Source organism: Neopsephotus bourkii, unplaced genomic scaffold (genome assembly GCF_033783945.1).
Source record: "Neopsephotus bourkii isolate Nb327-2 ecotype Australia unplaced genomic scaffold, CSIRO-AGI_Nbou_v1 NB_1600, whole genome shotgun sequence".
Taxonomy (NCBI): Eukaryota; Metazoa; Chordata; class Aves; order Psittaciformes; family Psittacidae; genus Neopsephotus; species Neopsephotus bourkii.
In genome coordinates this window covers 8,294,762-8,307,807 of record NW_026902076.1, presented here as the reverse complement: position 1 = coordinate 8,307,807, position 13,046 = coordinate 8,294,762, and the positions used below count along the sequence as shown (strand labels likewise).

General features: G+C 40.5%; 1 protein-coding gene across 1 annotated transcript in view; it reads right to left on the bottom strand.

Annotated features, from left to right (window-relative positions):
- Positions 1–2,202: 2,202 nt before the first annotated feature.
- The window catches only part of HS1BP3 (HCLS1 binding protein 3), a 50,877-nt gene continuing 40,033 nt past the window's right edge, over positions 2,203–13,046 (bottom strand). The window contains exons 5-7 of the mRNA XM_061372365.1: positions 12,573–12,724; positions 11,964–12,099; positions 2,203–4,090 (exon numbers count right to left, since the gene is read on the bottom strand). Coding sequence (XP_061228349.1) covers positions 3,862–4,090; positions 11,964–12,099; positions 12,573–12,724 — 517 coding nt within the window. The 3' untranslated portion in view covers positions 2,203–3,861. The remainder of the gene's footprint in view (positions 4,091–11,963; positions 12,100–12,572; positions 12,725–13,046) is intronic.

The window sequence follows — 13,046 nt, the reverse complement described above, 5'->3', positions numbered from 1 at the left end:
AATCAGTTTTAACTATGACCCAAATAAAGTATATAATGGTTTTGTTAATTAGTGCTGTACCACATAAGAAGAAAAAGGTTATTCAAAACAAGAAGCAGCTTCTAATACAATAGAGATACCTATTATGAGTTCTAATCACTAAAGAAAACATCTTTTGTAAGGGTTTAAATATAACTCTTGCTTTTCCACTCTTCTGATGAGCCAGCTATTAATAATTTTGAAAGGTGATGCTTGTCAGCCAATAACTTAATTACAGTCCATAACTGAATTTCAAGAGTTGTCAAGAGCATGCTAATAAAATAGCTGCTATTAGAAGTGGTATATGGGGAAAAAAAAGGGAGATCCGGTCTGGCAGGATGCAAAGTATGTTGTGTGTTTTCCCTGTGCCATTTCAAATAATACATTCAATTTTTCTGGGCTACATTTGTCTGACATTCTTCTCTTGCATCATAATGATTCATTCTATATAATTTATTCAAGGACTGTAACTCACCTCTAGGTGCCTATAAATATTACTGCAGCTAGACATTTGCATTGAAAAACAGATACATTACACTGGGTTTTATGAAGGATCCTCTTATGTTAGTGGCTTGACAGGAAAGACTTATTTTTTTTTTCCTGAAGTAAAGCATTGACCTTAAAATAATCTTAAAAATCTAGCACAGGAATCAATCAACAGCTCTTCCTACTCTGTGGTGTTTAGGTAATTTGACAATTTTAGGGATGGCTGGGGGCAAAGTATTCCTTGGCCGTTCAAAATAGGTACAGCTATATCGTTGTTACATCAGTATTACTGGGAATGTTCCCATGGTTATGATGGTAACATGTAAAATCTACCCTCCCACTGCTTTGTAAAAGCATGAGCTATTTCCATTTGGAGCTCTTAAAAGTGGCGGAAGGCAGATAAATAATATTGCTATGAGGAATGGTGAAAGGTTGCACACTGTGTCCCTGCACCAAGAGGTGTTAGTGAAAGGGTGTGGGATGCTGGCATCCTTTATTGCCCCTGGGATGTGTATATAGAACAATTCTTCTAAAAACATGAGAAATTCAATGCAAAATGACAACATTCATCTAGGGCACACCAAGTCATGAGAAGCTGGTACTGTAGTAATGTCCTTTCCTGTCCTGCTGATCAGAGTTGTTCAGTCTAGAAAAAGAGACTGGAAGGAATAGACTTTGTTCTCATCTCTGTGGTGATGAGAATTAGAAGTAATGAGCAGAGGTTGCAGGAAGGAGCAGCTATGTCAAACAGTAGAAAAACATTTCTAATAGGATGGCAAAACGTAATGGCACACCCAGGGAGGCTATGGCATCTCCAGTGCTGCTTGCCAGTCAGCCAGATATTTAAGGACAGGTTAGAAAAATGCCTGTGAGAGATAATATCTCAGCAGGCATAATTACTGCCACTGCAAGAGTAGTTCTGTGCCCATGCTCAGGTATCTCTCCAGCCAGACCATATTCAGCCACTATGTCCAGCTCTGGCATCTGCCTACTCTTCCAGTTCAGCCTCACATCGATACACCTTGTCCTGGCCAGTGAGAACTACCATCAGCAGGACACAGACCAAATGTTCCTGCTTATGTCAGGATGGTGGACAAACTGGTCTTCCCAAGCTGCTGCCAGCTCTACGATTTCTCTTTAAGAAATCTTAATCCCACTAAGGGTGAAGATCTGCATTCAGTTTACACATTTTTAAATCCATGGCCCTCAATGTGGTAGTTTTAGCAGCAATGCAAGCAGTCTCCTCCAATGATGAATAAAGTGGAGATCAAGATTCCTCAACCCTCCATTAAATACTCAGTTGTTGTTACTACACCAGGTAGTGCAACAGAAAGGCCGTCCTGAATTAATTTATCCTCCCTGCTATTCTCTACCTGCTCTCTGGAAAGTAATCTATTTTCACCTCAGTGCTTTTGTTTCCCTTTTGCAGGATGGGATAAACAAGCTTCCTTATTGCATCAGGACACTGAAAACAAGCAGGATCAGGTACTGCCTTTGCCCATATATAGTTTTTACCTTTAGCTGCTCTCAAAGGAAATACGAGAGCAGCTACATCTTTGGTTTCATTCTTATTTACACATGGTTTTACTGGAACATGCACTTTAACACCACATAAGACTCCTCATGTTTTGGATGGAATCCATCCTTTATCTCTGATTTGCTGCTACTGTACAACCTAGAGAATAATAATAACACCTGCAGGTTAGCAAAAAGTTTTATTATACTGAAACATACCATGCATAGATGAGAGCCAATGGTTATGTTTTTTCTGTCCCATCAAACTGAAATACCTTTATAATATTTTCCATTGGCTTAAAAAGGAAATATTAATAGAGATAATTTCATTATTAAATATATATATATTGCTTTTGATTTATTTTGTTCTATATTAGAAAGGCAAATTTGGAGATAGTGATATGGCTTGAATATATTAGTATTTTTCCTCTGGGGAGCTTGCCTTCACATCTATATACATGTGGAATGGGTTTGGAAATACCTTCCTCCACGACAGCAGGTATCAAGTCCCATTAGATGTAAATTCAGCATGTTGAACCTGAATGCCTGAGCTGGGGGAAAAAAAAGGGGTAGTCTGGGATGCATGTTCTACCAGATTTTTCTTTTCCTGCATATTAAAATTTCTTCAGTATATTTCCTTCCTATCTTTCTCCTCTGGATAATTCCAGGTTTGTTCTCCCTTGTTTTAACCATTGTTATAGTAATGAACAGACCTCTGTTTAATGAAAAACCTTATTTTAGCTTAGTGGAACTAATCATCATGGCTTCTTTAATTTCTGGGTGAAGCAAAGAGGAAGGAGTGAATGATTCCAGAGAGCAAATTTTAGAATGGTTTGGGTTGGAAGGGACCTTAAAGATATCTGGTTCCAGACCCCTGCCATGGGGAGGGACACCTTTCACTTCACCATGTTGCTTAAAACCCTGTCCAACCTGGCCTTGTTCATCCATTAGGACATCTGCTTTGAAACAACTCCCAGAGAAATCTCTTTCTCTCCACTAACTACAGGAGAAGCCCAGGAAGACTTGGCTGGAAAAAAGATTAGCCCTTGTATATCTTTAGTAGGTTCGTAAGAGCCCTACAGTATCCAAACCTCCCTCACACTGCAACTTCTACATTTGTCTGGAGGCACACTCTCAGACATCTTCAGTCATTTGCTGTTCTTCCCAGGGGACAAAGATGCATAGCTCTAGTGCTTACAGTCCTACAAGTTCTCCTATAAGTTGGCATTTGCACAACAACAAAGGCAGCAGATTGTCAGGCTTAGCTGGAACTTCAATGTTTCTCTGCGTAAAAGAGGAACTGTTACCTATGCTTAACAGTTCCTGGTTATAGATTACTGAAATACCAGTCTGGGAGGAAAGGGCTGCTACAGAAATAATGCAGGATAAAAGGAAAAAGCTTTTCAGTGAGCTGAAATGCACTGTCAGCTCAATGACAGGAACAGCATCCTGTCCTGCCTCAGATTGTTTGTTGGACACTTCACAGCTGCCATGTGTGTAACATGCTTACCATTTTCAGTCATTACTAAACTGGCCAAAACTGCACTATGTTGATACTAAAAACAGTAGTAGACAATCTGTAGTGATATGTCCTTGTCCACATTACCTGAAAAACCCTGGAAATCTAAGGCAACACTTTACCCCAACTGCATTGTTTTGAAAACATCATGTTGAGCCTTTGCTAGTCAAACTTGCTGCTCTGTGTATGATAGTACAGAAATGAGCTCTGTGACAGTAGATGCATCTGGTCAACAACTGCTACTGTCACTTGAGCTCACCAGGAGCTGGGTCAAGAAGGCATCATTTTGAGTACATCTAAGTACATTTTAAGAATATGCATGTTCAAAAGAGACTTGCATCTTGGTTGTTGATAGATTCATTTTCCTGGATATACTGGAGAATGTCCACTTCATTCATTGTCTGAATCCTGTTTTCCTTTGGCTTTGGCAATAGGGATGAATTAGTGCTCCTTGGGGGAACTGCTGGCTTCTGAGGCAGCGGTGGTTTTGACGTTACCTTAGGTTTTGGTTTGGAGGTTACTTTCAAGAGTTTCTCTAAATCATCTTCAACTCTGGAATAAAAAGAAAAGATCAGTAACATCTTGGTAATTTCTGAACTGCTTTTCTTTTATAAGAAAATGCAGCCTTGCAAAGTAAAACCTTATACAGGGAAGGATCAAATCCTATTAATTTCTCTTACAGAAAGAGCTTTCCATAAATGTTTCCATGTTATCAAAATAAGAACTGTCTTTTTATAATGTGTTTTTTCAGCTTGCCATACAAGTTAATGAATTTTACATCATGTTTTCAAATGTCTGAACTAAAAGCAATACGAAATTATCAAAAAAAAAAAAAAAGAACTTTAGTTTGGGGAAAAAATGTGCTTGATTTGTGACAGGATGATTTTCTTCCCAGACATTTCATGGGACAGTAAAATTGTTCAAATTCAGCTCTGTTTCCTCTTCATTCTCATCTCATCTGGGACTGAACATCCCCCATGCTTAACCATAAGAAACTGGAAAAACTAATGGCTTTAAAAATAAAGTGTTCACATTTGTTTCCAAGAAACTTAAGAAGTTCTGCAATCTGTGACTGTATACAACTCTTTCTGGAGAACATTTCCCCGTTTCCTAGTGAAATAACCCCAAACACCTGAAACAGTTAATGATGTTTTCTACTTGCATTATTTGACCTTATCAAGAGACAGAACACTGTGCATGCCCGACTGTTCCCATAGAAGCTGTTACTGGTTTTGAGAAAGCCCTTACAACAGATTGTCTTGTGACTCCAAGAGGTGTCTGACTTTGGAAAGTGAGTATGTGAAGGAAAGGGAAAGAAGGTGATGACACATTACAGCAGAGATGGCAAAGCAAAAATTAGCATATCTAGAGAAGTCTTTTCAAGCCACAGTAATTTCTGCTTTGAATCAAAATAGCTTCTTGTTTTGGTCCTCTGAACATGGTGGTCAAACAAAATACCTTAAGGAGTAAACACAGTTGTTAATTTCCCAAAGGATTAATTGATAAATAATTGTTAAGCAGTCAAAAAACCCAACTGGCAATCCATGCAGATGATTAGCTGTGTAATGACTAGCTACAAAAGTGAAGCCCCTGATAAAATGCATACCTCATATGCTTACAAAATACACAACTTGCAAAAGGCACCACCTCTAACTGCAGCATACAAGATCAAGAAAGGTAAAGCATAAGTAGCACATACAAGATCGGGAAACTTAAAGCATAAGACACACAAGCAAAAACTTTTACATGGGGGACCAGGAGCCAAAAGTCAAGAGGAACAGTAGGTCTATAATACGCAGGTATCTCCTTGCCAGACCCCAGCTCCAGTAGGATATACTTACTCTGTGACTCTAGCATCTTAGGCAGTGAAATGATTTAACCGTTTAATTGTTTATAAGCAGTGTTGTAAGAACTGTTTTTATCAGACGTAAAAATCAACTGAATCAGCCCATTACGCTGCAACAGTGCCAACAGTAAAAGTCCCTCTGCCACAGCCAAAACTACAGTTAAAGAATGTAGGCAGTTAAAGAAAAGCTGAGCTCTTCCACAATTTGGAAAGCAACTGATTAGGGTAACAGGCCAGGACCATGGGGAACATGATCAACATAAGAATTGGTGTCTCTGAGACACTTTATTACTCCATCCCTACTGAACATCCCCCTATGAATGTTAAAACCTCACGTACTTCAACAGCTCTAGCTCTCTCAGCTAAGGACCCCATTATTATTAAGAAAAACTGCATGATTTCAAGGGTTTCTGTTTTTGTTTGCCCTTATTAAAAGCTGTGAGGAGCTTCTGACTGTGCTGCCCAGGCTGACACAAAATACACTGACCATGAAGTGAACAAGAACAAGCCTGTATTTTCTGCTGTATAGACAGTCAGAACACTTTAAGGTAAAACCATGCTTGAAGACGGATTTTTTTGTGACTCCCAAAGGCAGTCTAGTAAGAATCAGTTTTAACCAACACTATTCTTGTAACAGGTATGTAAAACTCAGAAATACTTAAACAGACCAACTGAATGGATAGAGCAGTGCCACTCTCCCAGAGCTCTGCACCTTCAATTCTTCCTCATGGACTTGTGTTTCAGCAGGGAGCTCCTCAAATTTCATCCCCCAAGTAATGCAGGAGATTATATTCTCTTTTATTTAGGTAAGATTTCTGATGTCTTTTAGTTTCCATGATTCCCTGTGGGTGATGTATCCCACGTAACTTAAAAAACATCTTGTCAGTGTATTTCTTCCTCCCAAATTCCTCATCTACTAGAAGAAATAAATTTAATTTGAGCCCAGATATCTTGTTTGCTGCAAACTCCGATATCCAAAGATATCACACCTGTGATCACACTGCCAAGACATGTTCTTATTCTCTTTGCTATGTTATAAATAAAACATGTTACAGCTGGTATTTCTGAAGCTTAGCTTTCTTTAGCTGATCTGATGCTTCCCTTCTTGGCATAAAAATATACTGAATGAATCAGTGTCCATGTCATAAAGTTTTGGTCATAAATAACAGAAACTGTAATAACCAGGTAAACAATACATACATATACGTAGAGACAATATGGAGGAAGCATGATTTTGAAGTAGGTGCACTGCCCAGAAGAGGCAGCAGTAAATACAGCTCATTAACCTGATCAGATGGTACAGCACCCTGAATTCTCTACTCCTCTGTGGCTCTATATTAATTTCTGTGCTAACTACAGCAACAAAACCAGCCAGCACAGTCATAAAATACCCCCAAAAGATGCAGGCCAGTAGGTTGCGGGGGTTCTGAGTGTGAGTATGGGGAGGTATTTTGGTAGTGTGCTTTTAGGCCAAAAATTCTGCAGGAGATAATTTTTCAAAGTCTGGAAGCTGATCATGTAAATATTCTTTTCTTGTCATGGGTTTTTTCAAGACACTGGTTAGACAGAAGTCTTCTACAAAGAGCACAACAGATAATATGTGGTCTTTGTCTCAAAACCTGATTTTCAGTGCTGCAGTGCTAGGCAAACTGTTTGATCCACTGCTGTTTGATCCTGTGAGACACAACTGTCTTTGGAAAACTAAAGAGGTAAAATGCAAATCGACTCAGGCAGACATAGAAACAAGGACTTCTATTTCTTGAGAAGCAAATGCATTGTTACAGTGCATAACTACCACCACATTTAACTCCAGACTAGGAGGAGGCCGAAAAAATCAGCTATTCTGAAATAACAAGATTAAAAGCAGAACTTTCCCACACACATCTATTTTATAGACAATCAGGCACAGAATCCATTTAATTAATCATTCTCTAATTAGTCTCCTTCTTTTTCTGTAATGAAAAAGCAGCACCACATTGTTTAAAATTCCTGCCCGTACTGTTGTGCTGATTCACAGACTCTATTGGTGGAAAATCCTCTTTGTTTCCAGATGGAGAAAGCAGTCAAAACCCTTAGTGAAGAAAGGCTGTCACAAAGCCTTATAGCATGTGGATTTAGAAGAGAGTAAATGAGTTCTGACTTGGAGATGGAGACAGCTGCCACCAGAACTTCAGCAGCTTAGGTGACACTGCTCTGAACTCTGTCCGGTCTACTGGACAAGATCTTTGGGACAGGAATGACTATGTGCTGGTGCTTGTACAGCATCTAGCCTGATGGTGACAGTGACCTCTGCTTGCCAGGAATCCTCTAATGAGGACAGTAATGAAAGCAAGAGACAAAGACTACCGTTTGCTAAAATATCCAAAAGGATTGTGCTTGCAGCTAGGTTATGCAAGTTTCAGCAGTTCTTGTGGAGTAGGAATTTATCTTTCCCTATCTCATTATGGGTGTTTTTATTTTGTCTGGTGTTAATTCCAAGTCTGAGAGATATCTTGCTGAAGCCTTGGGGGGAGGTGTAATATCACATACATTACTTGGGGAAAGACTTGTGCCCCAAAATAAGAAGAAGGTTTTGAAGTATTTGTTGACCATCACTTCTGCTATGGTCAGCAGAGACAGTGTGATGTCTAGCAAGGGCCTGTGCAAATTACAAAGGCTGGGGTTAAGCACAGGAGCGGAAAGCACAGGAAGCTGTGTAGGAGGTAACTCCTCTCCAGCTTCTACTTTCCCCTGCAGCCCAACTATGGTGCTGGTCCCATATCCTGAGGACAGTGAGAAAGCATTTCTCATCATGTGGTGCTGGATGTGGTGTCTCATATGACTCCTGCTTAGTCTGAAGATGCAAGTGTTGCTTCCTGAATTTGACATCTGTGAATGGCCTGCTGAATGAAGAACATAAAAACTTTTTTCTGTTTCAAGGGTGGCATCAGCTCCTTGTCAAACCTGAAGCTAACCTGCTCAAGAAGCTGTATGGACTGCATGGTGTTTAGATAGTTAGGACGTGGTTTCACAGTTTCAGCCTCTAACAGTATAACCCTCCTGAAAGGGTCATCATTTGCATTACTGATGGCAAAGATTGCAGCTGTAAAAACAGATCAACCTTTAACTGCAGACAAAATTAATCTTTTCAGGACACAGGCAGATTGATACAGCTGTAGCACAAAGGTAGAAGCTGGACTGTCCCTTTCAACAACAGCAGTTTTAGATCAGCATAATCCTGAGAAAGAATACCAGATCTGCCATCACAAGGCAGCAGAACTGGGATCTTGCTGCTGATGCTTTTCTCAGGACTGGAAAAAGACAAATGCTATGCTAGCTGCTGCTTCCTTCCAGTTCAACTCCCTATTCATTATCAAAGGTGAAGTTAAATCTCTCCTAAAAAGCTGCTCAGACAACTGTGATAATTATTTCATGCTAGGATGTGTGATAATTCATGTAATTCTGTGGACCTACGGAGCTGCTGCAACATTCACAGGATCAATTCTAGCATTGGTTTTCCACAAAAACCTGATCCATCACACCAGGCAGGCACAATTTAGATTAATGAGGCAGAAGAGGTTGACTGCAGTCCTGCTGCATAAAAACTTAATTTGCACATCTGTGGCCACTGGGTGGATGCAGATGAAAATATAAGATGGGATAAGAATCCACAGTGGGAGAGTTTGCAGGATACTGATTTCTGCATCAGTTGATTTCTGTCTCTAGCTCAAATGGAAATCAGACTCAGTGGAGATTAGAGAATAGAAGTAAATGGCTGAATGCATCCAGAAGGAATCATTAAATGCTATGACACAACCCAGGAAAATGACTGTAGAAGAGTGGCCTGGTCCTAAATCATTCCCAAAGATAATGCATTTAACATCTGTGAAAGGGTTGATCAGCTACCCTTTCGTATCTCTACAGTTGGTCACCTTGCACCTTGGAAGAGTCAAAAATAATATGACCCTAGACTTCTCTGAAGAGCCTGGGTTCCTCCATATCCCTCTGGTGAAAAGATAAGCCAAAAAGGCTTGGTCATTTACCCCTCCCTTTCACAAAGCACATCCCATGAAGGAAGAGTATGATGTGATCCCTTTTGCTGCAGGCAACATGATGGGACTTGACCTTGATGGTTCTTGCCACAGCAGTTTATCTCTTTTCCACAGGCTCTGGAAGGACATGCAAGTACCAACCTCCACAAGCACCTCACACATGTATTGTGGCAGACTTAATGGTACGAAAGAGTGCTTGTATCTGCAATGCCAGTGGTTAGTGAGATAGTTCACCTAGTTTCTCTATCACCATCACTTAGTACTTGTTAATAGGCCAAAAAAATTAGTAACCAGTAAAAGGCTGGTCAATGTACAGGAAGAGGGATGATACATGTTTGAATGGACATGAGTATTTTGCCATAAAAAAAAATCTTTGGTTACACTTCAAAGCAATTGGTTCTTCTCAAAACTCGGCACTTGTTAATGTAAAGTAGGCAATTCTATTTGAAACAGTAATTCTCATTTCATTTCAGCAGGCATCCACAGTGAGCACAGTCCTCAGTTTGCAATGAGAACGTTTATCATATTCTCTTCTCCCTCATGTTGTGACAAGCACAGCCCACACACATTTTGCAGACTCATTTGTCTCCGTAACAGTCTCTTCCTCAAGAGTGGTAAGTCACTGCTGGGGATTCACTGCTGTGCTGACAGTGCTAGGGTGCTACTGCTGCTGCAACCATTCAGGTGCCATACAGATCATGAAGGCCTTGGTTGCTCCTGTGTTCTGATGTTCTAAACATTATCTTTTTTCCATCTCGCCTTTGGAAGAAGGTTCTGCCTTAGGCAGTGATCTCCTGTCTTTTTCCATGATGCACTGAAAGGTGCATTTCCCAGGAAGTCAGGCACTTTTCAGCTATACAACGTGAATGTGAGAAGACTGCATGAGTCAAGAGCATATCATATCTGCATTATGCAGCTAATCCATCAGTGTACAGTGAACGTGCCTAGGTTTCTGCAACTATCACAGACCTGCTGGTGCATCATAGCTCAGGTTGGTCTTAGGTCTTGATAAAAAGTGTCCGGGTAAATTTTCTGTGTGGTATAAGAGTATCTCCAAGAGACCAAGATGTTTGCCACTTTTCCTCTAGTAGCTTACCCAGCTCTAGCCCACTGAAGGAATAGGTTGTCATGGTTCCTCCTTTGAGCTGAGGGCTTGGGGGGAAATTTCTTCAGTCCCCTCTGGAAAGAAAGCATGATTGACAGCATGTACAGGTCAAAGGCAAGATTTATTCTTAGATCTCAAAATATGCTCAAGCTCCCATGCCAGAGAGACCCCAGGGTTCAGCTCATATTGGACATTTCTTCTCACCACAAAGGGTCACTGCTTGGAAAGACTGTGGCACTGCCCTGTAAGAACATATAACACCAGTCTGCTGGTAAGGGAAGGTAGGAGATGATTCAAATGACAAGACGGCAAGAACATACATGTTTGCTCCCATTATACTACAGCACTAAATCAGGTCGTGTCCCGACGCATCAGTTTCTATAAACATCAGGTGGGCTGTCAGTATGGCATGTGAGATGGCACCCAACCCAATTTAACCTTTGCTTAAATTAAGTCAGGTATTACCACTGAGATAGCTAGCACTTCTGCATGCACAGAAAACAACAGCTGCAAAACTACCTGCTTTAGGAGAGGTTTGAAACCATACAGAGATTCTCTCTCCCAGGTTTAGTATCTGCTGTGAAAGTCATACATCCTAACAGGAGATGGCTGGCAAGAATGAGCACTGGAAGCAGGCTGGTCTCATCATTAAGATGCCAGCCTGAGATCCAGAAGGTGTGAATTTGGTTCTACAGCAGCACAGACTCCCTGATGATGCTGGTCTCTCTGAGCACTGTCTCTCTCTTGGTATCTTATCAGTGCAGGAAAATTAGCCTTGTGAGAGAGAAGTCAGGAATAAAATACATTATGTGATGATACATTCCAGTGCTACACTATCAAGGTGGGCAGGTAAGTGTAAGAGCAAGTACATTATTCCCTCCTGTAACTCTGACCTGCAGCCCTCCTTTCTACTAGACTAAAAATTAATTAAGAGTCCTTTACAGCTTTAGAGGTGTGCACAGGATTCCTCCTGGAAGTGTGCAGAGATCTGTGAGCCACCAGCAGAAAACTATTCTTCATGTGGCAAAAGCCCCTGGTTTCAGCTCATTGAAGCTGAATTCTACTTTGTTTCTGGGCTTTGTCTCTCTCTAACTTTTCATAACAAAGGTCAGTTTTCCCCTGGGGATTACTTGCAGAAAGCAGAAGTGCCATGTTAGAAAACAAGGACTAGATGGCATGCCTTGGGCCTTCAAGACCTTTACTTTCAGTCACAGAGTAATACCTTGCACCTTCCTTTCTCAAAGGATCTTCCTAATTTCCTTTTTACTGTGTTTGATTTCTAAGCTCCATGGCACATATTTTTCTTATATTTTACTTGTAAGTACAAGTGATTCACAGTTAGCATTCAAAGTATTTAAGCTTTGCCCTCAAATTAGTCTCTTTTTAGGGGCAAACAACTCCTCAGATCACCTTCATTCTACACAACAGATATGAGATGTGTACCTCAGCAGTTCTTCAGTGTCCTCCTCAGGACCGGTGTTCAGCACATACAAATTTTTCTTAAAGGCAGCTGGCAACAGTAGTGAGTCACCCAGTCTTACCACCCCACCAAGGTCTGGATCTTCAAATAATTTCAGATCTAGAAAGGGGAACCAGAAAATGCTGTAGTTAAATCATGCCACATAATACAATACCTGTATGAACACTAGCTACTAAATCTGGCTACTGAGCTGAAAAAAAAAACATATGGACAATTTTTTTTTTTTACAAGGACTTCCAATCCACAAACTGCAGTGATTCTCTGCACTCTTGTGACTTAGTAAATCCACTTTCTTCTTGCACTCAAGAGTAGGTCACATTACTCTTGTCAGTGTGAGAAGAGTGACTGTGAGACATCCAGCTCCCATAAACTTATAATACCCCAGCCCAAAATGTCAACAGTGAACAGCTGTGGGAACTTCAGGTCTTAGTTATTCTTTCTGAATGATTCTAGATGATTCTGCCCCAGCTGAAGGTCTGCCTTAACATTCCCAAGTCGTTATTTAGCCTATATACGCTGCATCACTACATTCTAAAAGCTTCTGTGTATACATAAATATAGAACAGATTTACTCTCTTTCATCTTCTTCCTGGAACCAGCTGATGAGAAAACTTTTTCTGCGCCAAAGAGTCCTTCATCTGGATCTACTTCCTCTTCAAAAACTGTTATTTTGGGCTTCTCTTCCTTGGTTGGAGGCGCAGATGCCTTCTTTGTTTTTTTAGTTCTAAAACATAAGAGACAAGAAAGCTCTGAAATTCTTCATATAATATGAAAGATTTATGGCTAGAAAGTCTCATAAGCTGAAAATGAGTGGAGGCTGGGAAAGGATTAGAGAAAGGTACATAGGCATCTGATAGCTGCTGGCAGGAACAGAATATTGAGTTGATCTGGAGGGACTGTTGGTCTGACGTACTCTACCTGTACTCATGTTTTATATTCTTAAGAAATATCAAGGAACTCAGTGAGAACTAGAGGAGCAGGGCTAACACTGCTGTACTGTGCAAACCACCACTCAATCACATTTAAGCAGTTGTACTCTCCCACAC